This window comes from Artemia sp. Qi Xiang Cuo, unplaced genomic scaffold (assembly GCF_049724085.1).
Source record: "Artemia sp. Qi Xiang Cuo unplaced genomic scaffold, ASM4972408v1 HiC_scaffold_2920, whole genome shotgun sequence".
NCBI classification, from domain to species: Eukaryota; Metazoa; Arthropoda; class Branchiopoda; order Anostraca; family Artemiidae; genus Artemia; species Artemia sp. Qi Xiang Cuo.
In genome coordinates this window covers 78959-106816 of record NW_028300318.1, presented here as the reverse complement: position 1 = coordinate 106816, position 27858 = coordinate 78959, and the positions used below count along the sequence as shown (strand labels likewise).

The 27858-nt window shown below is 38.5% G+C and overlaps 1 protein-coding gene across 1 annotated transcript in view; it reads right to left on the bottom strand.

Moving 5' to 3' along the window:
- The window catches only part of LOC148938774 (apoptosis-linked gene 2-interacting protein X 1-like), a 59008-nt gene that overhangs the window by 29120 nt on the left and 2030 nt on the right, over positions 1-27858 (bottom strand). The window contains exons 2-4 of the mRNA XM_089107546.1: positions 16647-16765; positions 12888-13015; positions 683-839 (exon numbers count right to left, since the gene is read on the bottom strand). Coding sequence (XP_088963672.1) covers positions 683-839; positions 12888-13015; positions 16647-16765 — 404 coding nt within the window. The remainder of the gene's footprint in view (positions 1-682; positions 840-12887; positions 13016-16646; positions 16766-27858) is intronic.

The window sequence follows — 27858 nt, the reverse complement described above, 5'->3', positions numbered from 1 at the left end:
TATGAAAGCTTGTCAAGACGACATGCTAAAATAAAAATAGTTGACATAATTATTTCTTGTAATTATTGGGATTAGAAAAGCTGACAATTTTATTTTGAAGATACACATGGTGAAGACAAGTTTTGCGCTGCACTAACTTAACATTACAAAAAACCTAGTATATATAGTAAACACAATAGCCTAGTATTACCATCGTATTTTTTTAAGGAACTAGAGACTGTCTGCACCAGCATTAATAGAGACCGGAATGACTTCTGATGACCATTTTATTTTATCTGTGGTAACTGCTATTTTATCTGTGGCAACTACAGTTGCAATTTTCCCCAAAACCTGTGCTAAGGTCTGCTTTGACTTGTCTAACCTCTACCCAGTTGCAGCTTGAAAGTCTGCCCAAGACTTTCTCTCTCGCCACCTGGCTCCTTCTTCTTCCACAAGTCAAGCCGTTCAGGAGTCAGTACTAGAGTGGGCAGATGGGTCGCATTTGCGCCATTTTTGCGATTTTTTTTTAGGTGGTTGCGCACTAAATTTTTCGAATCGGCGCCTTGAAGCTATCGGCGCATTTTCACTTTTTGGTGGCGCAATTTTAGACCAAGCAACTGGCAACACTGGTCAGTACATCTCTGCAGGTTCTAATCTGAGGTTGAGGTAACATACATTTATATTTCAGATGCTGGCTACTTACCATTGATAGCTTTTATTGTAACAGCTTCTTGAGCCTGGGCCAGCATCAACTCCGAGAGAGCATAAAGCGAGTCACTTTGTATATCCGGCGTCGGCTCATTTGGTCCTAAAGCAATTGGCAGCAAGGACCTCAAGTGCATAAATATCCCCGAAGACTTCTAAAAAGAAACAAATAAAAAAAGATGGAAATTATACAGTCAAACATATTTCAGCAACGGTAGATATGTAATACAACCGGTCGTAAATAAAGCGTCGAAGAAAACGTATAACAGACTAACAAATGTAACAATATTTTAGTAACAAATTTGAATAACAAATTTAAAAATTTAGTAACTAGGTTCCTATGAATAAAAAATTGCTATGATATGCAATATTCGTGAAATTTAGTAACAGAGGAAGAATTGCTATGATATGCAATATTCGTGAAATCCACCAATAAGCAACTTTTAATTGCCGTTATGCATGCAAAGGTTGTCATTTATATGATTGCTATTGTTATGTCGAAAATTTGAACAGTACTTATATTGCTATTTTGCAGAAAATTGCACCCGGGAAATTGCCTAGCCAAAAATATATTTTTTTTGTAATCAATAAGAAGCAGATAGAACTGCTTAATTAGTACAACCAGGGGTGTCGTTTGGCGAGGGGAGGGCAGTTGTCCACCCAATAATGTTAGGAAAAATTATTATATATCCTATGCCTCTTGACTATCTGGATATGGACCCCTCTTGCCCTCTCCCCCAAATAAAATACTAGAGATTCACCCCTGAAGACAACCTCCTCTGTAAAGACGCAAATTAACGAAAATGTGGGGAGGGGGCAAAATATTACTTTTTACTTATTTAACGAAGATATAAAAAAAGTGTTTGACACAATCTAAGGAGGCGGGATGTCAATTTTCAATTATCAACTATAGTAATAAAAAATGTATTTTTGAAAACCTAGAGGGGGTGATTGTCCTCCTGTCTTCCAATTGGCGTCTTTATTCTTGTGTAAACATCTGTGAGAGTTTAGATCAAGCACAGTTTCTAGAAAACAAGGAAGGAATATTTTCATCATCACTCTACTACATTAATATCTACTTAACACGTTAGATCATAGATGGGGAAGAGATCACACACCTCTGATAAATAGTTTACTTATGTGTCATTCGAAGCAGCTGGGATTAGTTAATACGGAAAGAAAAAAGCTGTCAGCTGTACTATAGAAACTGTTATTTACTAAAGTCACGTCTTCTGATGCACTGAATAAAAACTATAGTTTTTTTCTGTATGAACTCCATATGCTCTTTGCTAATGAGACACTAAGCCTAGACGGCAATACAATTCGAGCTGCCATCTAAGTTTCCTAGTGCTTGACTTTGTCTCTCTCATGAAAAGGAGATGAAGTTGTCGTTAAATATTAAAACACATTCACCAGTGATAAGGTCAGGGTGATGCTCCAGTAGAATCCCACAGGGTGGGTGATAATGGATCTTATATTCCTCTTTTTTTCTTTTTTTTCAAAATTTAATCTTTCAGTTATAATGTCTGATCTTCCCATCTTTGTTTCTAGTCATCAACCTGCGTGCCACTCCTCCCTTGGACAGCGTGTATGCCTTTTCTCTTCTTTTGGGGTATGAGTTAATTTGTTTCAGTTACATTCTTTACGTCTTGTTTTCCAAGTTGGAAACCGCTGTGTGACTTGAAGCCGATATATTAAAACATTTACTATAGCTTGTGCACGGTAGCGTAGCTCCAGTATTGTAATTGGGGGGAGGGGGCAAGAAGGGTGCCGACCCGGGGAGTCAAGGGGCATGGGATATTGGACGCCGGGTCTTATTCTTAACGCATATTCTTGTTTCTATCAGACCCAAATAGAATTTTCTAGATATCTCCTTGTTTTGCGAGTACTTAAACCCCATACAAACACATTACTTATTAGAGAGAACATTTCTAAGATAATTAATCTGGCTAGAAGAGATTACATGTTTATTCATACATGTAATTTACACCCCCACACAGAATATTCTCCTTAACCCTTGTTTTGCAAATTTTTGGTGATCGTCTAGTTTAAACACGTGCAACCTAATTCTAAGGAAATGATATAAAATTACCTTTCAATGACAGAAATTTTCTTCTGCAACCTGAAGTCTGGTCTTTTGAACTCATAGAGATATGAGTGCCAAGTGAAGTATATCTTAAAAATATCTTAAAAAAGATATTTTAAGACTTGAAAATAAAGTTTGATGCATGGTTTTTTTAAAATAAACAAAGAAAAATTGGTGAGAAGAATACCTTTCAGACACCAAGGATTAAACGGGGTGGCAGCCCCAATTACTTTCGTAGTAATTTCTGATCGGTTTGGGTTCAATTTATCTATTACTAAGAATTTCTGTTCTAGGATTGACATTTTATACGCCCTTGTTTCTCTTCTTTTTTTATTTTCAACACAATGCACTTTTTGTTGAAAAAGCTTTGATTTTGGGTGAAATCTATGTTTTTGTTTTTAATAATATAGTTCACTTTGTATTACTTTAGAGCCTATTTGGTATTAAGTATGTGCAAGGTCAGACCCAGAGGGGGGGTTTAGGGGTTTTGAACCCCTCCCGAAATGTTTTTTTTTACTCGTAAAAACGTAAAAAAAGTAGATATAAATAAATTTTGTATGCTTTTTTTGAGTTTTTTTTGTGTGAATCATATCTTTTTAAGATATGCTTCACTTGGCACGATTTAAACTTAAGCGCTCCGGTTGTCTAGCATTCTCTTAATTTGGAAAAATCTTCTGCACGGTTCCCAGGAATTAATGGGTTCGAGGCCGACTATTCTTTTCAAGTTCTTTGATATAAATCATTTTTTTTTTGCTATTTTTCGGATGAAGAGGGTAAGATTATGTGGGTCGGGGGCTAACGGGACGCCATCATCCAGGACTATCTCAATTTTGAGCCTTTTCTATTTTTAAAGAAACTAGTTTTTTTTTAGATCGAACGTGTTTGACACGAATCCATCTTAAGGGTCCTGGCCCTTCTGGGCTTTTGGGTCAACCATACTCTTCAATTTACTTTAATTTCGGCTTTTTTTTTATTTATGTGCTTTAGTTTTAAATTAATTACAATTGAGCGTGGCTTTCTTTGTGGGGAGGCTTTTGCGGACACCATCTTCTCCCCTAACTTTTCAAAACCTATGGTCCCTTCTCCTCATTATATTTCAGGGGCTTTTCAGAGGGTGGTTATACCCCCCACTAGCATTTTTAGGACTCAAACCCTGAGTTTTCCACACATATGTTGTCATTTCCCCCTCACTTCATTTCAGCGTGGATTTTTTTTTAGGGGGAGGGCTTTGGGAGAAACCATCGTCTCTCCTAACTTTTTCACACCTACTGCCCCTTCTCCTTACTCTATTTCAGGGGCTTTTTAGAGGGTTTCGACACATAAAAGACCCTTTCCCCCATCACTCGACCCTGATCGAGTAATCCTGTGATCTGATCATCAAAATTCCAATCTGTTCGCATGTCCCTGACAAAACATTTGTCTCGAAAAAATTAAAAATAAACAAGATAAAAGAATTTAAAACTAATACATATAAACAAAAGAGCGTGAATTAAGGTAAATTGAAGAGTAAGGTCGGCCCCAAATCCCAGAAGGGCCAGGACCCTTAAGACGGACTCGTATCATACACATTCGAGCTGAAAAAAAATACTAAGATGAAAAATATGCCCAATGTTATGGATTTGCCGTTGAATGATAACGCTAAGGATTTGCAAGTCGAGCAATGGGGGGAAAGGTTTTCGTATGTGTGGAAACCCTCCAAAAAGCCCCTGAAATAGAGTAAGGGGAAGGGGTAGTAGGTGTAAAAAAGTTAGGAGAGACGATGGTTTTCCCCAAAGCCCCCACCTCCTAAAAAAGCCACGATGAAATAAAGCGAGGGGGAAAACGGTACCATAAGTGTGAAAAACTCAGGTGGCGCGAGTCCTCAAAATGCTAATCCGTTCCCATGCCCTGACAAAACATTAGATTTTTGTCTCTCCTGATCTTAAGTTTACTATGGCCTTTGCTTTTCTTTCAAAAACTTCTTTATCGAAAAGTTGTTTTTTTTATTAATATCCTAAAACTCTCGACCGAAATCCTTGAAATCAAGAGATGTTATGATCTCAGTAAAAATTATTTTTTATGTCATTCGTCCATTTTTGTAATTTCTTTTTAACTGTTCACTTAACTTCTTTAAAAAGTAGTCTCGAGAATATCTTTTCAGTGCATCAGTTAAACCAGAAATTGAACCTTTTTTTCTTTAGGTTTTATAGCTTCATACGAGACACTATGTTATTAAAAAAAAAAAGAATTACAAACGATAGAAAGAACGACTCGGTTTTCAAATTGATTGAAAAGACTTTCGAGCTAAATATCCTAATAAAACTTGAAAAGGAGTACACAACTTTAGCTAAAATTCGACCAGAAAATAAATTCAAACGTTTTATTAGATATAAATTATAAATATCATCGGTACTCCTGTATTAAACGCACTCTTTTATATACTGCAATGGAAACCAGTCACGAAAGAAACTGGTTTTGACGAATTAATTTAAGATACTGCTATAGGGTAATACAATGTATAGCGTGGTTTTCATTACGTATACGATATTTAAACTGTTGTTTTTTGGGGTGTAGGGAGGAGGGGGGGGTACCTAGGTTAGGTTAAGTTACGTAATAATATATACTATGCCTTACCCCCACCTTCCTCCCCCCACTATTGTGCAAATATATAGCCCAAATTTGTTTCTAAACTATTATATATTCATCCAAATGAATATTATATATATTCATTTTATTTTATTTCATTAGCATTAACCAAACTAGCAGTATATAAAAGAGTGCGTTGAATACAGGAGTAACATATCATCTCAGATAAAAGGAAAGCATCCACTGCTTTTAGAAAACCTTAATTAAATTCCTTTATAAGAAAGGTTGGAGTACGTGCAATAATTACAGTGATTTCAGCTGGATTTCTGTAGGTAGGAAATTACTTAGCATGATGATGCTTATTGGATTAATAAATGATGTAGATAAAAATTTAAGAGAAGAACGGTGTAGTTTTAGGAAAGGTAGGACTCTTTAACCAAATATTCAAGCTTGATTAACAACTTAGAGGCGGTTATACTGTCAGGATTGTTTTCCCTTGTTAAGTTCCCTTGAAAAATTCATGGCTGTTTTCATGGATTTTTTTGCCCATAGAAGTATATAAAATATCCTCGAAAAAGAATATGTCCATGATAAATTGTAAGCGAATTAACTAAAACTTTATTAGATGTTTTGAGGGTTCCGGGTGCAAGATAAGGTATGAAAATAAAAATAATAAGACAGTCTCATAAATCTAGAATAAATGAGGATGAAGCGGCTATGCTAGTAGCGACAAGATCAACACAGGGAGGGGGGTAGCACCGCTTACCTACGTAGCATTATTAGTAATGAAGCTGGATGCAGCGACAGAGGCTGATTTTTTTTTTACTTTTTTTGGCAGTTCAAAAAGTTATGAAATAGGAATAGTTTCCATGTTCTTTGACAAAATTAAATTTCTGCTGGCATTGAATTTACTTATGAACCGTTGTAAACACAACAGCAAACGGAGCATAAAAGAAGAAAAAATAAAGGCTGAAAAAGACAAATAAAGAAAATCAAAATTCATAACATAAGCACACAAGCACAATAATTACAAAAGGCAAAACAAGTAACAAGCACAATAATTACACAACAAAAAACACGTGATAAATTTACTGTTTTAAACGAGAACACCATGGGTGGTCATTGATTCGTTTATTATAGGCTTCAACCTTCAATGCATCAACCGATGGCAGCATTAGGGTCTATAATACCGGTTCTGCTATTGTCCCAAGGATTACTTGCCCAAGGTGGGAGGTCGAAGACATACTTAGAATACCGGTAGTAAATTTGCAGGAGTGGATTTGTATCCAATGCCGAGAAGGTACGCCAAAAAGGCGCAAGGTACACAATATTTGGAAGCGCATATTCGTTATACAATTTAGCTAGTAGCCGGCGATTAACACTAAGTTTATTAGATACTATGCTACCGTAGGCACTGGACATCCAGCGCTGGAAATGACGGATGAGGAACTTTCTAGTTGCTTAAAGAGTCACCGATTGGGAGGCCAAGATATTCCTCCCGGTTTAAAAGTAAGATAAGCTTTAAATCCTTCGAGAACTGGGCCCCAGTTAAATAGTACGACTTCTGACTTTTCAGCGTTTAACTTAGGATTTATTTTTGGATATTCTAGACTCAAAACAATTTTTTTTTCAGACGTCAGTACCGTTTGGCTGAGGTTGGAGACATCATTCGCATAAGCGATCCGACATAGATCTACCCCTCCTAAAATACAAAAGGAAAGCGCCTAGGACTGTGCGTCCAGGATACAGTTATTAAACGCAATTGGGGATGCAAGGACGCCTTCCCTTACACTACGGTGAACAGGAATAACAATCACTGTAATCATTCCGCCAGACAAATTAACTATGACGATTAGACGAGTATACTATTAGTCGTTTACAAGTATTAACCGACTCCGACTCCAATAAGCAAGAATTTATTAAAAATTCGACTCCATCTCCACTACTCCGACTCCATAGCACCGCATATCATACAAAGTACGACTAACACAAGTGCTGACCCTGAGTTTGCAAATTTCAATTAGGATATGCGCGTGAATTATCGAACAAAAAAGCACGACTGGCATCATGGCTCCCTAGAACAAGTGGCGCTCCCGATTTATTAGCATCAATCAATGCTGATGACAGTACCGTCAGTGCATGGGCGGATCCTATTCTATTCTGGAACCCAAATTGGTATGGGGGCATACAACATTTATTAATCAATTCAGGCATTATCAACTTCTCAAAAATGCTACCAAAAGTTTCAATTACCGTTATTGGCTGGTATGATGAACATTCATTTAAGGCTTTGTTCTTCTTAGGGACAGGAGTAAGACGGCCAGTTGAAAACGAAGGAAGAACTATACCTTTTGTCATCACCAGTTGGAAAAGTAGAGAAACGTGGGAAAGAAGTAAAGGGGTTTCAAGTAGGAGATATTTTGTGCAAACGTGATCTGTACCTCTCGAGAGAGGCTGCTTTATTTTCCGGGTTACATTACAAATAGAAGCCAAAATGGGAAACAAAATAATGTTGTCAATCCAAACCACCACAGAAGGGTGCACACAGGTGAGAAACTGGTTATCATTTACAGATTCTCACCTGTGCGAATCCTACTGTAATTAGTACAATGACGATATTCCAGCATCACCAATGACATTCCATCACCCAACATCACAGATGATAACCTAACTCCAGATCAAGGCAAGAATCGTCGAACCTTGACGATTTGTTTGTACAACTACATTCAAAGCATGGATGTAACCCATCACCATTTTCGGCAATAAATCAGCCAAATGAACAGGGGAACATTCTCGCACAGCTTGGGAATAGTTCATAAACATATATTTAAAGGAAAAAAACCTTCATGGGGAGGAGCAGATCGAAGCTCTGAACAGATTGGGGATGGAGGATGAGTGTGCTCAACTGTGATGGCTTTAGACATTTTGGTGCTGCGACGGGCTTTGAGTAGCAATGCTAGTTAAAAAAAAAAAGAAAGAAGGAAAACAGAGCATATTTTTCCCCTATGCATTTTCTTACACTAAAGCTACTTTATAAAGTTAAGAATACTGAACAACATTAAATAAAGTTTTCTGTGTGTTTTTAAGTGGTATTTGTTTTAAGCTGTTTCTGTTCCGAAGAATAGGAGCACTGGGGTTTCTAGTTTAAATTAATAAACAAAAAAAATTAATCATTATTAAAATAATGAGCAACAATACATTCCATATCCTTAGGTGATTTGTAAAGGGTGTTTCAGAACAGAGCTGTCTTTTCTAATATTACAAGATCTCGTTCACATTAATTTTTAAATATAAATCGAAAATAAAATTTCCCATGAACCCGGGCCTGCTGGGAGAAAGCCAGCTATCCTAGCCACTAGACCATATGGAACTGAAAATAATGGATAATTTAAAGGATGGCGAATCTTTTTTTTTCTACTAGCCTTTTTTTAATTTGACCTTTTCTTAGTAAATATATACATGATGAAGGGACAAGGTGAACACACTACTTAATGCCTTTTTTATGCTCTTTGTAAATATAATTATTATTTTATTCGCAAATACAATGCACCCCCACCCCCCTGATAACCTCACTTCGATGTCGGCTCTATTAGAGCTTGTGATTGCTTTTGAAAAAGAAATATTATCCTATACACCTAATTAATATATTTCTGATGTTTTGCATTTGTCGACACTGTATTTTCTTTCTGAAAAGGTTCCTTGGCCCGTCAAAACAATTACACCTATATCGGATAGTAAAAGAATTTCAGATCTGTTGAATATCAAATATTATTTTAAAACAATTTATGAATGCGAAAAACAATGAAAATAAGCAGATTATAACGTAAGGATTTTGCCCTTTACGGTTTTCTATTATTATTAGACTGTAGACATAGACATAGACATAGGTTTATTAAAATCGAACAGCGTAGCCATGGCTAATTTATGTCGTCTTTACAACAATAAAAAAAAATCAAATAACACTATAATAACACTATAAGAACACTAACACGTGAATACAAATAACAGTAAGTCTTGTTATATGCTTCTACAAAAAAGGGGACAAACGTATTTTTGTAGCGGTTGGTCCTGCAGACCGGGGGTTGTAGCTTCGACTGGGATCTGATTCTTTGGTTAACAGGAGCATCAGGTGGGAGGATCAGTCTGTGATGGGGCGAAGATAGCAGTGACTTGCCGAGGGACATGATCAGTGATAATCGTCTGTCGCTGAGAGATTCAAGGTTCAGTTCTTGCAAGAGTTTGTTGTAGCCGTCACTTCTGTTACCAACGATTATGTTAACAGCTCGTTTCTGCAAAGATTCAAGGTCATCGCAAAGTTAGTGGGTGCTCTGGACAAAAGGTCCCCAGACAGCGACGGCGTATTCAAGTAGAGGTCTCACATATGTAATATAGGCATTTTTTAGGCTTTGAGTGTCGCAGCCAAACCTGCGTATCAGGACTAGGGTCTGAAGTGATGCATTGCCAGCCTTAATAACCTTCTCCACGTGGTCGGTGAATGTGCAGTCCATCGATAATGTGACTCCGAGGACTTTCGCTGGTGGAACAACAGAGAAAGGGACTTGTGAGAATTCCAGATCACGTTTTAAGGGGAAAAACCTGAGGATCATTGATTTATCTGCATTCAGTGTTAGCTTGTCACCGTCACAGTCCTCAGAGAAGGATGCCAGAAGGGTCTCGCTGAACTGACGTTCGATTACACCTTCTCTCACGAGGTATTTGAGGACAAATGATAAATCGTCGACGAATTTGAGTCGCTCTTCGAAATTCTAAAGGAGGAAGTTGATGAGGGAGATAAATATGAAACCAGCAAGTCTTGTACCCTGAGGGGCTCCACAGGTAAGTTTAGACCAGTATGAGATCAAGTCACCTTCAAACAATGGAAATACACACTGCGTTCTGTCCTGAAGGAAGCTCATCACTAATGCAAGAGACCGCTTCTGTGCGCCCATTGCTCGCATATTTTTTGCTGCCGTAAGATGACAAATCAGGTCAAATGCCTTCCTGAAATCGGCGAGAGCTAGGTCAATGAAGGTACTGCCCTTGTCAAGCCACTTAAAGATAATGTCAACTAGGCGCACGAGGTATATCGAGGTATTGCAACCTTTGAGGCCGCCATACTGGTAACGGTCTATGTTTTCCCGCATTTGCTTGAGCAATTCACGCAGGATGAAAGACTCGGTGACTTTTGCAAAGGTAGTTGTGATTGATATCGGTCGTAACTCGTTGCAAGATTTGGGTGTTTTAGTCTTCGGTATAACACGCACAAATGCGCGTTTCCAGCACGACGGGAAAGTTGACTGATCGAAACATTCTCTGATGATGTGTCGAAGTGGCTTGGCCAGGAAAAGAGAGAATTCTCGTATTAACCTTATAGGCAGCTCTTCAGGAAAAGAGCTACTGGATGGATTCAACTTGTTCAGCTCTTTGAAAACTTGATGCTCAACTATTTCAATTTCACCTTCGTCAGGGCATATTGACAGTAGATTCTCTATTTCAGTGTTAGTTGGGGCAGGAAAAGATGTACAAATGTCAGTAAAGTAATTGTTGACGTCATTTGCACTCACGAGTGACCCATCATCGTTCAGAATACGGATACTGGATGATACTGTTTTTCCAGCAATCTGCCTTACTAGATTGTACCATTTACGGGGATCCTTTTTTATTTCAGGTTCCGAAAGGGATTTTCCGAAGGACTTTCTTGCCTCGCGACAAAGGCTAACGATTTTGTTTCTTAATAATCGTAACGACGTTGCGTCACCACTTGACTGCCTTACAGTGGTTTTTTCGCGAATCAGCTGTTTTATTTTTGGAGTGATCCAGGGCTTGTCAGATTCGCTCACGACAAATTGATTTTCCGGGAAAACTTCTAAGTATTTGTCATAGAGTAGGGACTAAAATATTTCTGCTTTCCTGTTGACATCGCTTTCGTTGTATACTTCGCTGAAGCAGTGAGTACCGACCCACATTCCGTACGTATTAATAGCAGACTTCGTGATAGGTCTCCGAAGTACTTTTATTTTCTTAAGCTTCCTGATTTCACTTTTTGCCTTCATCAGCAGAGTGTGATGGTCCGATTTGCACAATGGCCCGTTCGAAGACACGTCTTTGTAATATGGAGCAAGGTTTGTAAGAATAAGGTCAAGGGTGCTCCCGGTCACATGGGTGGGTATCTTGACCACTTGTGACATACCCAGCGTATTAGCCAGCCATTGTTTCTTTTTTTGGTTGAAGTCACCAGCTATTATGAAGCCCGGGCGGATATACCGCTGACGTAATGTGTCTAACGTAGACTGAAGGTAGGATACCAACAGCCGTCTGTTCTTGGCGCTTTCAGGATAGTAGATACTTCCGATAATGATGCAAGAGACATCTCGTGGTAAATGTTTTGGCTTGCATAATGCCCAGATCGCTTCATGGTTAGGGTCATTGAAGTTATCTAAATATTTACAGGGGATATCATTGCATACATACAGGGCAACACCTCTGCCAATCCTGTCTTTTCTAGTCTTCAAGAAAACCTTGTAACCAGCCATCCTTCCACTTGTTTCGTTGAGCTGCCATGTTTCAGTAATTGCAGCGATATGGATGTTATTCTCATGTAGAATGACATCTAACTCATCTACTTTATTTGTTAGTGAGCGGACGTTGCTCAGAAGGAAGTTTGGAAGTTGGCGTTTACAAGAGAGAACCTGCGGCGATACTACTGGAGGACAATCAGACCCGAAATCATTGGTAGGAGCATTGTTGTCAGGAATAAGCCGGGGCGGTAGGCTCACGCGCGGGATTGAGACTAAACAACTCTCACGCTTAGGCTTTTGGCTGGCCAATCGTCCGTAGGTGACGTCCGCACGATTTTTTTTTTCGGAGGGGGTTTTACTCAAAGATTTTTTTCGGGGGGGGGGGGGTTACATGAAAAAACCTCAAAAGAGCATACAAAATTTGTTTATATCTATTTTTGTTACGTTTCTACGAGTCGAAAAAACATTTTGAGAGGGGGTTCAAGCCCCCCTACCCCCCCCCTCTGGGTACGGCCTGGATCAGGCGGGTGGAGTGCATTCACAAGTCAAATAATTATTAAATTTAGAAAGAATAGGAAAAACACACGGAGCAGTGTCACCTTGTCCCTGTGTCAGTCATTGAATTATGTCTAAATTTACCCAATTATCCCAGCCCTCTCCTCTAATAGGGGCAGATATAAAAAACATCCTGCCTATTTTATGGATTTGTCATTATCTTTTGAGCATATTTCTCATCAACAATTGGTTCATAATGCCAAATAAGAACAATCTGAAAAAAAACATCAACAAACTTTTTGTATTTACCCTAGTCTGTATATGGCCCCATTGAGGGAGGGGGAGGCTGGGATGCAATTGCAACAACAGCAAACATCGTATCTGAAAAGAGAACTAAATCTAGATTCTAATAGGGCACCACTGGATGTGGTGCCCTCGCCAAACACTAGATGGCGTTGATAGTTTTTGTTTGTCAACACTAGCACCAGTTCCCACTCTTGTAACTTATTTATACTCTTTGAAGAAACCAATAAAGTTACCTGAAACAACTTGGTGGCTTTTTTCAGTCCTTCATCTTGATTGATATTTTGAAGTGAGGCAATTTGACTCTGCAAGGCCCCGATGTTAAAAAGGATACAAAATCTTTCCCATGTTAATGAAGTCACCGCTGAAATAAAGTACAAATCAGAAACTGAAAGCAGCTCTTTTAATTTTCCTGGCTATTTCCCAAGATCATAGATTAGCCGATCAATACCAAGAGGGAATACAGCATCATAGAAAATCCCCTCCAAAATATTTTTTTCTTTTCCTCAACGTATACCGCAATACTTGTCTTCAATATCTACAGGCAGGCATGTAAACAGGATTTTTTTCAGGGAAGTGAGGGAGAGCCAATATTAAAAATAACTATTTGATGATTTGAACAAGAAGTGCCAAGAGATTCAAGAAGTCAGGATTTCAGGAAGACGCCCTCCCCCCGCACTCCCTTGTCTAGGGCTGTGGTTCTCAACGATTATATATTTCCCACGCACCTCTTTAAGTTAAGAAATCTATCACCTTTAGTGGAAACTAATCACCAATTTTGTAATACGGGTATGTATTTACGTGGCTTACGATAATTTTTTAATCACTTAAGACAAGTCCCTGAACAAACTTTGAATGACCAAAAGAGCTACAACATGTCTTTCAAGTTCGACGAAGACAAGGTCTTCGTCGCTATTTACCTTTTAACTAAAATGTAACTACTAAGTCTAATTTTTTTAACAGAATATTTACTTTAGTTGGCACATGTATTGTGTCCCCCCGCACGGCATATTTGAGGCTTTTTTACCATTGATGTAATGAATCAATGCCACGGGAGGCCGTAAGGCCATAAAGAATGCTTGTGTATCTTTGGTCAATTTCGCCACTAAAAACAGTATTAGATCTTCGATTTTATGATCAAATTAGCACAATCAATAAGTCCAATAATCTGTTCTGTATTAATTTAATACAGATTTTAATGAAAGATGTAATTTAATGAAAGATGGGAGGTTTACCCTTTACTTGTAAGTTCGTATTAATTCGAAGGCTACGAAAGTCAACACTCCCTGAAACCCTGTAAATGTAAGTAAAACTTTACTTAAAAAAAAAAAAAAAAAAGAGCCCCCAGTAAAATCCACACTGTTTAAAGACTTGTCATCCTTAAAGACCTAATTTCTAGAAACTTCAACTACGTTGAACGAAATGGCTACCCCAAAATTTTGACTGGATTATGTGGAACGCAACGGGGTTATTCCCCTGTTATAACCCTGTAAATGTAATTAAAATTTTACTTTTAAAAAAATGAGCCCCAATAAAATACACACCGTTTAAAGACTAGTAGTTATTATAGAGCAATTCACGATTACAAATTCAGTCAAAACTAAGAAAATATAATTCAAAGATGTGGCTTGTTACAATTTACAGCTAGTGGCGCTGTTTTAGTCCATGAAAAGCCCACACATACTGTCACTTTAACTGATGCCAGAGCGACAACATAGCCACATCTATCAATTAAAAAGCTAAGTTTTTTTAACAGCATGGGTTTTTCCTTTTGATTTTACCATCACACTTGTATTGTAGAAGCGGAATTACAAGAAAACTGGTTTAAAATGTATGCACCAACACTACGTTGTTTCCAACTCTTCTCTACTAATATTACGTCTTTAACTTTTGTCAAATTTCTGTTATAGACAGAAAAATTTCTGTCCTAAGCATCCATTTTTTTAGTTTCAAGAACTGATGTCTTAAACCTCGACTATGAACGGCTGCAAAAACTTACGAACAGCATACATAATTGGCGCTGTAGTCATGCATAATTTTGCTTTTATCAACAAATGCAACTATAGTGCTGCCCACAGTGTAACCATAATGTAACTATAATGCTGTGCACAGTGCTGATACATCACAAGTGTGACGTCTCAGCTCTGTAAATTATCACAGAACAGCCAAGTGCATTGAAAATTCAGCAACTGCCTAATCAAGTCTGTCATAATGGATAAATCATCAACAAAATCAGCATCTGAGATTACTTGATCTCTAAGCTTCAACCCAAAGCTGAGATGGAAAGTTGTCTCTGTCATAATGTAATCGATGACGACGCAGAAGAGTGCTGGGGCCCCTGCATATCCTTGACATGCTACTGTCATGATCTTGAAGAATAAGCTGCACCGGGCATTTAATTGAACACGCCTCTCTTTCCCGCGGCACAGACTCTTCAAAAATCTGCAGCATTTCTGAGGGAGCTCTTTTGACTCTAGATTCCGCCATAGAGCTTGTCGATTCACCAAGTCAAATGCAGCACGGAAGATGACAAAGAAGATAAATGTAGAAGATAGATATGCAGAAGATGGAAGATAAATATGCAGAACTCTGTGGCCTTTTCCACTATTTGTTGAATTGTGAAAAGCTGCTCAATAGATGAGTGGTCTGACATAAAACTGGCTTGCTCTGGTCACAGGATTTTACAAATGATATTCCAACATTGATCCGGGAGGAGAATTGAGAAAATGTTTCCATGGACAGATAGCCTCTCCTCTTCCAGAAGGGGATGATGTCACCCTTTTGCCAATCTTTAGGGAATTATCTCAGTTTGTCACATTACAGAAAACAATGTGTGGAGAGTAGGGAGCATTGTCGGACCTGCATATTTTAGCAGAATAGGCTGGAGGGGGACATCTGCTTCAGGGCTACTAGGATGGCTAGCACTACTGGGATTATCAATGAGAGGCACAGAAGGGCTACTATTGTTGAGGAGCAAGCCGAAATTATTCCTGCACTGCTCAAGACAAGAACCCTCATCAGAAAGAAGTGTCCCATCCCTAGATAGGACAGGCCCCAATGTAAAGTCATTATTTTCGTGAGATCTCAGAGATGATAGAACAACCTACCCATACCCTTCTTTGTTTTGCTGCTAGTTAGACTTCATCTACTTTCCTTTCAACAAACTGGGTTCGGTCCCAGTCAATGAGCCTGTTTTGCACTCCACTGAGCCTTTAATAAGTGACTGTATCCCCACAGTCTTGCCCTCCGTCTTTGCTCTACAACCTGCAGTGTTTTGTTTGTCAGCCATGGTATCTTTGGGTGACTTCTCTTGCCAAGCACAAGATATGCTGCTTCACTAGCCTGTAATTTAAAATACTTCCAATCATCTCCACTGCTGCTAAGTGTGTGAGTTCAAAGCAATTTGATATATGAACACTGTGCTTCAGGCAAGTATCTTGCTCCTTTAGTTTCCCAACATCTGCAGTGACAGTTTTTTTTCCAATCGCTGGGCTTAGAGACAAAGCTGGACGTTGGTATACACAAGCTTGTGGTCAGCAAAATTTCAAAAATTACAGAATGATTATAAAACTGTTAGATCATTTATTTGAAATTTTGCACCCCTAAAATTTCTGCACTTGGAGCAAGTGCCCGGACTGTCCCTCCTCTAAAACTACCTCTATAAGTAAGTGAAAAAAAATTATTCTAATTCAAATCATTCTTTAAAAAAATGTCTAAATAAGAAAAGGTGGAAAACAAGAAAAATGAGATGTTTTAGATCGCCATTCTTTCCAACGACTTTTGGGACTCTCTGAATTATTTTGAACTTTTTGGAAGTATTCTGAACTTTTTGGAAGCCCCCCCCCCCCAAGTCTATGTCATTTGTATAAAGTATATCTAAAAACATGGTAAATAACCAAATTTTAAAATTTTCCCCATACTTAATTTTTTTTGCCTCCCCCCCTCTATTGGTTGGATCTGTGGTATAGCATGTAAAAAGATTAAAATACACTTACTCAGGGATAATTTTCCTCCAAAAATGGATCCTTTGTCAAATGCATCTCCCCATTTGAAAGGAATGCGAATGTCAGTTGGAGCAAATTTCTCTTCCAACATTAAGAGTTGATCATGGTATCTAAAAGAGACAACTTTAAGTATGCATAGCCTAAAATACTGGTGAAGTGATGGAGGATCTTTTAGGAATATACTCTAAGGTTTAGATGAAAACATATTTGTGGCTATGTCCCTATATGTGGTCAAATCATCTGTATTGTCATGAAACATGGTTCCCCTGCACTCAGGCCTGGAACTGGGGGAAATAACTCTTTGGTACTATGGAACAGCTCTCTCATATTCAACCTGCTGGCTCAGACTTTTGAGCTGTCTTCTCCAAAATATATCTTCCCTTGTATAAGATATCCCAATAATATAGGGGTTACTCCCTATTCCAAACTTCCTTAAAACCCTCTAAAAGCAGTGGCGCAATTTTGCCAAAATCCTGGAAGGGGGTAGTTGGAGCCAATTTTCCCAAATCAAATTGGGAGCGGGGCAAGGTCCAGGAGGGGCAGTTGTCCCCTGACCCATAGCAAATTACACCCCTGTCAGAAAGTATAGAGTCTAGGAGAGAATGATAAATTATAGACAACAAAAAGGGTAAGAAAACTTATTACTTCGATCAAAAGCTGTAACAGAACTAACTCCAAAAGCTGATAGCTTTCATAAATTTCTATTATATCATTCTTCAAACCAGTGCATTTTAGCTTTCTTTGGCTAGCACACAGTTTATATCTATCCAGCAGTTTACCCTAATTTTGCATAGTATCTGATGGGTAGGTTTGTCTTGGTTTCAATGTATTTTTATCTACTATTATTCTCTATTTTGCTGCCCATTAAGGCTGGCGTCTGTATAATCATGGTGTCCAAGCTCATTGCTGGGTCTGCTATTCCCCAATTGCACCCTTTCTAACTCCCAATCTCTCTCCTTATTTGGGCGTTCTGTTCCCAAAGACAGTTCCTTTTGACTTTGAGGTTTAACTTGATCTCCTCTCTCTGTTTGTATTGGAGAAGCTGCTTTTATGTTATCATCTGTGAACTCAACAGAAATTTACCTCCCGTGTTTGTCATTTTGTGCATAGATCCAAGTCTTTTGTGGCATACATCCAAACGTTTTGTCAACCAGTGATGTTTTCTCTAGTCTTTTTGAAAGTGTTTTCAACAAATGTGAATCTAGGTGGATTTATCCTTTGTTGGTATCAAGGGAAAAGAACGTTTTGTTGAAAGTACAAGTAATCTGTAACTATCCATGTTTGACCAACAGAGTCCCTCACTTCTTCTAAGAGAGTTAGAACATGTAATTATTGTAGGTGTGTCAGACATAATTCTCCACTCTTCCTAATATTGTGAATTTCTGGAATTATCAGCAAAGATGCATTGAATCCCTATATAATTTGTTTAGCAAATCTCTGAACATGGACTAGTTTTCAAAAAATTTTAGTGCATCTATTTTCTGTTAGAAAAGCATGCATTCAATTATTAAGACACATCATAATCTTTTCCTTAATACACACAACTATTAACTGTCCAGGGCAAAAGCTCAACGTCTTGCCAATTTGCCAAAGATCTCAATTCTTCAGCCTTAACCAGCAGATTTTTGCCAAAACTGCTAATATTTGTAATCTTATGCTACTACAACTACTACTAACTACTCACCGAAGTACCCAGCCGACCGAGACCAACAGAGCTACGCACGCTCCTCCTCCCCTCGACTCTATTTACAGCCTCCGTCTTTACACCCTCCCAGAAAGTTCTCATTTCCTTAACATCTTTATTTATGACGTCCCCCCAACCCAGACAGGGACGACCTGCTTTCCATTTAGCCCTAGATGGTTGGCCGAAAAGGACAATCTTCGGCAATCTGTCATCCTTCATCTGCACAACGTGCCCTAGCCACCTCAACCTTTCTTTCATTATAGCCCTAGAAAGCGGTATTAAACCACATTTTTCGTATAGCCTATTGTTTGAAGTACAGTCAGTCAGCCTGGAACCAAGAACAATCCTTAAGCAATTTCTCTAGAAAACATCTAGTAAATCTTAATCCATTTTTTGGAGCGTCAATGCTTCAGAACCGTATTTCAACACTGTCATCATTATAGCTTCTAATATTCTAATCTTGGTTTGCAGACTTATCTTCCATTTCTTCCAGACTTTTTTTAACTGTGGAAAAACACCCTGAGCCTTGGCTATCCTATTTTTTAAATATTCAATGCTCCCACCGTCTTTACTAACAATACTACCAAGGTAAGGGAAGCTGCCCACCTGATCAATATTTTAATTACCCAATGTCACTTTTTCATCTTCACTTATTCCTAGACTTAGTGACTTAGTCTTCCTAACATTAATTTTCAAACCAATTCTAGCACCCTGAACTCGCACAACCTCTAAGACTTCATTCATTTTGCTCAAACTTTCATCTAGGATGCTTAAATCATCAGCATAATCCAAGTCCAGGAAAGTTTTTCTTCCCCATTTGATTCTATGTTATCCCATTGCCTTTCCTGTGTTCCTTAAGACAAAGTCCATCAAAATGATCCACATAAAGGGAGATAGAACACAACCCTGCTTAACTCCTGATTTAATACAATACCAGCTGCTAACCTCATTGACTACCTTAACCGCAGCAGTGTTATTTTCGTACATAGCACTAATCACTTTAATGTATTTGTCTGGTATACCATACAAGGATAAAACCTTTACTAAAGCTCTTCTATCAACAGAATCGACTGCTGGCTCATAATCTATAAGACTGAGGACTAAAGGTGTTTGAAAACTCAGGCACTTCTCAATTATTAGCCTAAGAGTGAAAATTTCGTTAACACATTCTCTACCTTTTCCAAAACCACACCGCTCTCCTTTTAAAACTTTGTCTACGGCATCTCTCAGTCTGAAAAGTATCATACTACTAAGTAATCTGATACCTACAGAGACCAGACAAATACCTCCATAATTACCACAATCATTTTTATTACCCTTCTTATAAAGTGGCTTAATTAAGGTTTTCCTAAATCGCTAGGTACTTCCCCTTTTTCAAAAATAATGTTCATAATCTTCAGTAACTTATTTCTAACCTCAGAGCCACCATATACCAGCAGGTTACTTCTAAGAGACAGGTTTTATGCCTCCCTACACAACCAATTATGTAATCTCCAACCTGATAGATTACACAAAGATTTCTGCACCATCCTATTCAAACTAACAACAAAATCTAACTAAATTATCACAATAGTATTCACTCTGAAGATGATCTCAAATAGTCACCTTTTCTATTGCTTTCTAGTTTCAACCTCAACCATGTAGACACTAAACTATAAACTAAAACCCTTTTTGACTCTCCCTATTAGTCTACTATAGTTTTTATTATGTGTCTTTCTACGTATGGCTAAGCCCTCAAAATTTTTAAACCAAAATAGATGGTATTTAATTTTGTGGGCATTTGCATAATTTAAATGGGCTATATTAGACCATATCTTCAAAAACACATGTTTAGATTACTGATACTAGGTGATAGCAGTGCTACTAGTCTGTTGCCAACAGTATTGGAGCTGTGATGGTGCTACTGGTCTAGTGTCACCAGTGCTGGTGAGGAGGGAACCAGGGAGGTACTGAGTTTCATCCTTTGCTATCCAACTAAGACAACCTAAATAAATTACGTCTTTTGTGGTTATGTTCCTTAACTGGCTAAATTGCCTATATTCATGCCACTTTAGTACTCCCATGCTCAGGGCTGGAGTGGAGGAGAAAACCCACCAGCACTGCCTAACTAGATTTTTATATTCAACAACCTGGCTCAGACCTTTGGTCATTTTCTCCAAAATATATTTTCCCTTGTAGAAGACATCTCAGTAATACAGGGGTTATATACACACTTTAATATCAATATAATGCAAAACAAATAGGCCACAGGGCCACTACAAAAATCTTTTAAATTGAAAAAAATTGTAGATACTTTCACCGTAGTATTTGTCCAGTTCCTGCATGAACAAGGTTAATGAGTTGGCATTGATGACTTCAAAGGGGAGCTTGTTCCGGTGTTGTTTTACTTGGTTCTTGAATGCCCAATGGCCAATGTCTTTTTGGAACCTCTCCTCTTGAAGCTTGAGGTTGTGACCATGAAGGTTTGTGTGGCTGAAGCTGAGAACATTGGTAGCCTGGATGTTTTTGTAGGCGCCACAGCAAAGCTTGTATACCTCAATGAGGTCTCCTTGGTGCAGTTGATAAGCTAGTGAAGGAAGTTTCAGCGTGTGGAGCCTACCTTTGCAAAGTAAGTTTCTCAGAGTTGGACAGAACTTGTTATTCGTCTTTGAACTTTTTCGAGAGCTTTGATGTCTTTGTTGTAAAAGGGATATGTAGTGCAATGACCATATTCAAGGATTGGCTGTACTAAAGTTTTGTAGAGAAGGCAAAGGGTCTTATCACTTTCAAAAGTGAAGTTGCACCTTAAAACTCCTGCAACACAATTTGCTTTCACAATAAAGCTGTTTTAGTGGGCCTGGCAGTCAAGGTTGCTGCCAATGACAACCCCCAAGTCGTGCTCCTCCTGGCATGATGTGATTGGTAAGTCTCCTAGTCTATATTCATAGTGGATAAAAAGTTTCCCTATTATTAGCTTATGGCTTTTGTCAATATTGATTTCCATCAGCCAGTTTGACATGCAGCTATAATTTAGTCAGATAACCTTTGCATGAGCTGGGATCAATCAGTTGTTATGGTGGTTTAGTCAGTAAAACTGCATATGCAGGAGGAGCTAAAGAATCAACAGGGAAGGCAGGAGTAAGTGGTGACTGGCACCCTGACTAGATGAAGCTGTCAAACTTGGCTATAAGTTCATTAACCTGCCAAGTCAACATGGTCAAAACTTCACCACAAACCATGGATACTTCATCTAATTTTAATGTTATGAAGCAAGACAAAGAAATCTTCTTTTCATCCCAAAATTTGAGAGCTTTTGTAATATCAGGCATATTGTCAGTAGCTTTGTTGTGTTGAGATAGCCTTGTTCACTGGCTGGCCTCAGAACAGATGAGCTTCTTAATGAGGCAGATATAATTTGCATAAAACTCAGTGCAGCTTGTAAAATTGGCACTCAGGTTCACTGACTTTAGAACTCACACCTTGTAAAGTTTAACACTTTGTTTGAATTCAATTCTCTTTGGCTACATTTTCTTTCATTTTTCAAACACAAGGCAAATATTTACAATCTAGTAAATCCGTCTCTGGGCAGAGCCAAATCCTTTAATTTACATTACAGTCCACGTAGCTATTTTAAAATGTTCAGACACTAATAAGCATTTGATTCAACATAGTTGAAAAGTCTGCTAATTGTCTCTTGAGATGACATGACCTCCTCTCCCCCCACTTCCCTTAGAAAAAGAGCTTTAAGCAATGCAATTTTCCCATTGTTTACATATTGTATTTGTTATTAGGAAAGATACATTTTTTGTAGGGGGGGGGGGAGGATTTTGCTTGTGGAAAAGTTTTTGTGGGGAGGAAATGTACATATTTTTCCAACAAGGGAGAGGGCATTTTCTGGCATGATTTGAAAAACAATAAGAAATTAAAGAAACAAGTTAAAGAAACCTCCCTCATATACCCAATAGTTTTGGTTCGTTTTCAATTTTGATGTCACTCCTTACCTTCACTTAAAAAAAATACCTTATTTACCTAATACAAGTCAAGCATCATTTATATATAAAAATTTTGCAACAGATGTGTGGAATATAATCCTAAGCAATATTTGTGAAGCTATGCATCTTGCTACACTTGAGACATAATGAAAAGACTCTTCTTAACAACAGAGTAAGACAAAGAAAGTCATTTTTTATTTCTCATTACAATTTTTTTTTGTCAGTAATGTTGAAGATGAGAGGCTTTTTGCTATATTAGAAAATAGATGAGTTGGATGAATGAAAGGGTCATGTGCATGAAATATGTCCTGAGAGGGCCTTTTAAAGTATATATACATACCCTTTCCCCTTAAAAGGGCAATCAGCTTTGATGAACTTAGATAAACTTTATGTTTATCTTTATATACAAACAAAATTTTCAAAAATAGATCTTCAGCTAAAATGAGACAAATAATTTAACTTTGCAAAATTCTGATTTAAAAAGGCATAAATAACTTGAGGAAAATGTATCTTAAATTTGAAAAATAATATAATATTGATTAAAATCCTACCCAAACTATTGTAGGTTAGGTTAGGAAAATGAAACTTTCAGTAATGAATCCCAGACCAAAAACACAATCTGGGAAAGTATTGCAAAGCTACTAAGTTAACCCTCTTCTGATTTCAATGTTTTAGAAATTGGAACCTATTGGAATTTAGACAAGACAATGTTATACTCTAGTTTTGAGTTTGGTTAAATTCTTGACAAGCTACTTTTTGCTATCTTGGAAATGAATTAGGTTAGGAAAATGAAACTATCAGGGATGGGTCTACAGACCTAAGTATGTCCCACAAAGGTATTTTAAAGTACCTACCTGCACTCCTTCTCCTTCTAGAGAGCACTGACCATTAAGATCTTTGTTATAAGATTAGAACCTTGCAAAATAGATCTTCTACTTTAATGAAATACAAAAAAAGTATTTTCTGCTTTGCAAATTAGCTCAATCTAAATTTAGAAGTTTTAAAGATCTGTAAATACATTTCCTAAATTTAGAGAGAGACAACCCCATTGATATGCCTTAAAATTTTACTCAAATAACAAAACTTGCATTTCCAAAACTAAAACCAGAGAAAAAGAAACTAAGAATTAAGGTACAATGTTATTTGTCAAAGTTCCAATAAGAATTTTGACAATAGGAGAAGAAACTGACCTGTCAAGTAGACAAATTTCTAAGACTTAGAAATCAGAAGAGGGTTAATATAGTAGCTTTGCAATACCTTTGCAGATGAATTTTTTGGCCTGGCATTTGGCACTGAAAGTGTCAGTTATCTAACCTAACCCCTTTCCAAGATAGCAAGAAGTGGCTTGTCTAGAATCTAACCTACCCAACCACTAATGTGCAAATATGTGCCTTTGGTTGTATATATACAGTGAATTCTCTGTAAGTTACTTTTCTTCAAATTGATTTAACAGTTTGTCAAAAGGTAAAGTTCTAGTTTTGCTACTTTTTGCTATCTTGGGAAGGGGTCATGTTAAGAAAATGAAACTTTCAGGGATGGGTCTACAGACTTGAGTAGGTATAAATGTATGACCATTACAGGTCATAAGGAGGCATGTTAAGAAAATAATTCTTACTTCATAATATGCATAATAGTCTTGGTTAGTATATTTTCCAGGGGGAGTTGTATTCCCTTTTTTTTGACAAAATTGTGAAAAATAAACAGATTTTACTGCATTTATCCGTTTTCAAATAGTCTATATATGAAAGTTAAACACCATCACTGCCATCTACCAAAAAGATACAATTAGGCACATATTCATAAATTTAGGTTAATTTAGGCATATCTCTTGGGTGTTTGTTTTATAAATGATTTCCAAGACTTGGAGAACATACATAAATATTGAAAAATGTGATTGAAAAACAATGAAAATAATGAGGACAAAGCTCCCCCCCCTTCCCTGGAAAATATGTTAACTAGGAATAGCCTATTGAGCATGTTATGAAGTAAGAATTGTTTTCTTAACATGTCTCTTTATGACCTGGAATGGTCAAACATTTATGCCCTTAAGTATGTCCTGGGAACATAAAATCTTGGTAAATATTTACCATATCATATTATTGACATATTATGCGACAAATGTCCTAACTGATTTTATATTGAGTGCCTAGGATTAAGTGATGAACAGTACGGCCTGCTAGAGAAAATGAATCGTGCGATGACCTGTGAATGGAGCTGCCCCCAGTGCATCTTGAACAAGCCTGTGCGCGATGCCAACACCCTAACCAAAGCCATCAAATCTTTCAAATCAGAGGTGCAAGAGGACATTGCTAGCATAAAGACCACAGTCAACAAGGGTCTCAGAGATATTCACAATGAACTTGCCACAAAATGCAATGTTCTCAAGATAAAAGCAATTGTTGAATTGGCAATTACCGCTCAAGTAACAGGGCTTTCACCAGATGCACTAGACAAACGTATATGCCATACAGTCAGAAGTGAGCAAGACAGGCAGAGACGCAAACTTAACGTCGTCGGATACGGGATTCCGATCCAAGCAAGTGAAGAAGACTTCCTTGCTAAATACTTCCAGGACAACTACAAACTAGCGACCAAAGTATTCAACATAAAAGACTACCAGCCTTGGCCCCCACAGCCGGACAACCACTGCAACACCCACCAGTCCTGTTCACGGTAGCCAGCTTCACTGACAAGAAGCTTATCCTGGATGCGTCCTACCAGCATAAAGACCCAATTCGATTCTATGGTGACAGCTCCAAAGAAGATCGCAATGCTAGAAAAGCCTTGTTGGAAGAGATGAAGAAAAGACAGGCGAACGGAGAAACAGACCTAGTGATAAGAAAGGGCAAAATCACAAAAAACGGTCAAAATTGAGCAATTCCGATGGAGAGCTGCTCGAGCATGCAAGAATAACCACTACCTCCAACTGTCTTGTCCCCCTTATAAATAGTTCATGTGTGAGTGATAATAACGTTGTAAACACAAGTTTGTGGAAATGTATAAATAGTGAATTAACAGTTATGTCCCCATGCCCTTCTGCCTCGTCCCTCATTAGCAGCTCTGTGTACCTAAGCTGCAATTCACCCACTTCAACCAAAAGCGAGAATATTAGTGAGCAGAATAAAAACTCGCCCAGACACACCCAAAAACTTGTGAACATTATGATGGCAAACGTTGATGTTATTACCAACAAGATGCCAGAACTGGCAACAGTGCTCCAACTAAGTCAGATAGACATTGCAACTCTGACAGAAATTTGCCCCAATAACTCAAGATTTCAACTGACAGAAGACTCAATCTGCCCCTCTGGATACAACATCTTCAGCAATCTGTCTGATCCAAACCGCAGAAGAGGAGTGGCTGTTCTAGCTTCCAAGAAATTCCAGGTAAAAGAAATTTCTGTCCCAAATTATTACTTACCTTGGGTTGAAGCTACTTGGGTCTCCCTGTCCCTACCTAATGAAATGTTTGTCCTAAGCTCAATTTACAGGAGCCCCAGCAGCCCTTGCCAGCTGTCCTCTGAAAGAGCAATTGCCGAAATGACGCAATTCATACTATGCAATTACCCAAAGGCAACCCTGCTCATGACAGGGGACTTCAACCTCCCAAACGTGTCTGGGGTAGATGGCCAAGGTATGACCAAGTCAAGCCTTGAACAAAACCCATTAGTAAATGCCCTCTCTGACAACTTTCTGTACCAAACAGTAACTATGCCCACAAGAAAGCACCCAGGACAAAATCCCTCCATACTGGACCTAGTCACAACAAATGACCCAGAAAAGGTGATCAACACACACACTCTCAGTCCAATTGGCTCAAGTGACCACATGCCAGTTCTCTCATCTATTCAACTCAACTCCAAACCATCAAAATATACCAAGCAATCCTTTACAAAATACAAGATGATGGTGGAGGAGCTGTTAGATGCTAACCTGGAAACACTTATATCAGAAGATGTTGAAGCCTCATGACTAACTCTAAAAAAGACCTTACTAGAGAGCCAAGCCAAACACACCAGCATAACATGGAAAAAGAAACCCAAAACTCTACCTTTCCTCACCCCAAAAATCAAGAAACTACACAACAGGAAGAAAAACTTTGGGAGAAGTACACAAAACAAAAGACTACAGCTTTGTACGAGCAGTACAAAACTGCAAGGAACCTCCTCAGAAAAGAAACTAGAAAACTGACCTCAAACTATGAAGAACGACTGGCCAAAAACGTTAAGGAAAACCCAAAATTATTCTGGAAATACATATCCCATAAGAAGCCAGGCAGACACTCCGTACCAGACCTGGTAAACAACAACTCTTTATCCTCTTGCCCCTCTGAAAAAGCAAACCTGCTTAATCAGCAGTTTGCCCCAGTGTTCTCCATGGATGACCCCCAATCAAACCCCCCCCCCACAAGCAGAACAGGCTCACACTCCCTTCCTGATGGTACACTCACCAGTCACAATCAAAGAAGTAACCAAACAGCTTAAGGACCTCGATAAATTGACAGGACCTGATGGTCTCAGCCCATGACTGATGAAGGAATTAAGCCCTGCAATATCAGCCCCACTGGTAAAACTATTCAATCTGTCACTGGCATAAGGAAAGCTTCCAGGCGACTGGAAGAAGGGAATAGTCATCCCAATTCACAAGAAGGGTAGCAAAACTTCTGCAGCAAACTACAGACCTATCAGCCTTACATGTGTGGAATGCAAGGTCATGGAGAGAATCATAAACAAGCGTATCATTAACCATCTTGAGGCCAACTCACTTATCAGCAGTAGTCAGCATGGTTTTTGCTCAAAGAGATTGGTGGACACAAACCTTCTTGAGTCATTTAGTCTTGTAACTGACCTACTAGAGAGATGATTACCTGTGGATATAATATTGTTGGACCTAGCCAAAGCATTTGACAAGGTTTGTCACCAATACCTCATTCACATGCTACTTACTCTATCTGTTAGTCCACAAGTGGTCAGTTGGACAGAACACAGCAAGTGAAAGTGATAACTGGATCTAACAGCCATGTCCTTTCTGACAAAATCAAAGTCACTAGTGGGGTTCCCCAGGGCAGCGTCCTGGGCCCCACCCTGTTCAACATCTACATAAATGAGCTACCCCTCATCACCAGCAACAAAACCACCCTATATGCGGATGATTCAAAACTCATAGGTCCTGCCAACACCTCTTCTTCCACCCAATCCCTCCAAACTGATCTCAACCACATGTGCTCTTGGGTCAAAAGATGGCTGCTGGAATTCAATGCAGAAAAATGCAAGGTCATACACTTCGGACACAAAAACCCCAAACATCAGTACCTCATGACCAAAAATTCTGGAAGTCACCACACAATCGAGCCTGTCCAGGAGGAGAGAGACCTTGGTGTCATCGTTGACTCCCAGTTGAAATTCAGCTCCCACTCACAGAAAATCTCAGCCAATGCTAGTAGAGCCCTAGGCATCATCAAACACAGCATCACCAGTAGGAGTAAACACGTAATCACCAAACTCTACAAATGATTAGTAAGACCTAGACTGGAGGGGGGACAATACTGG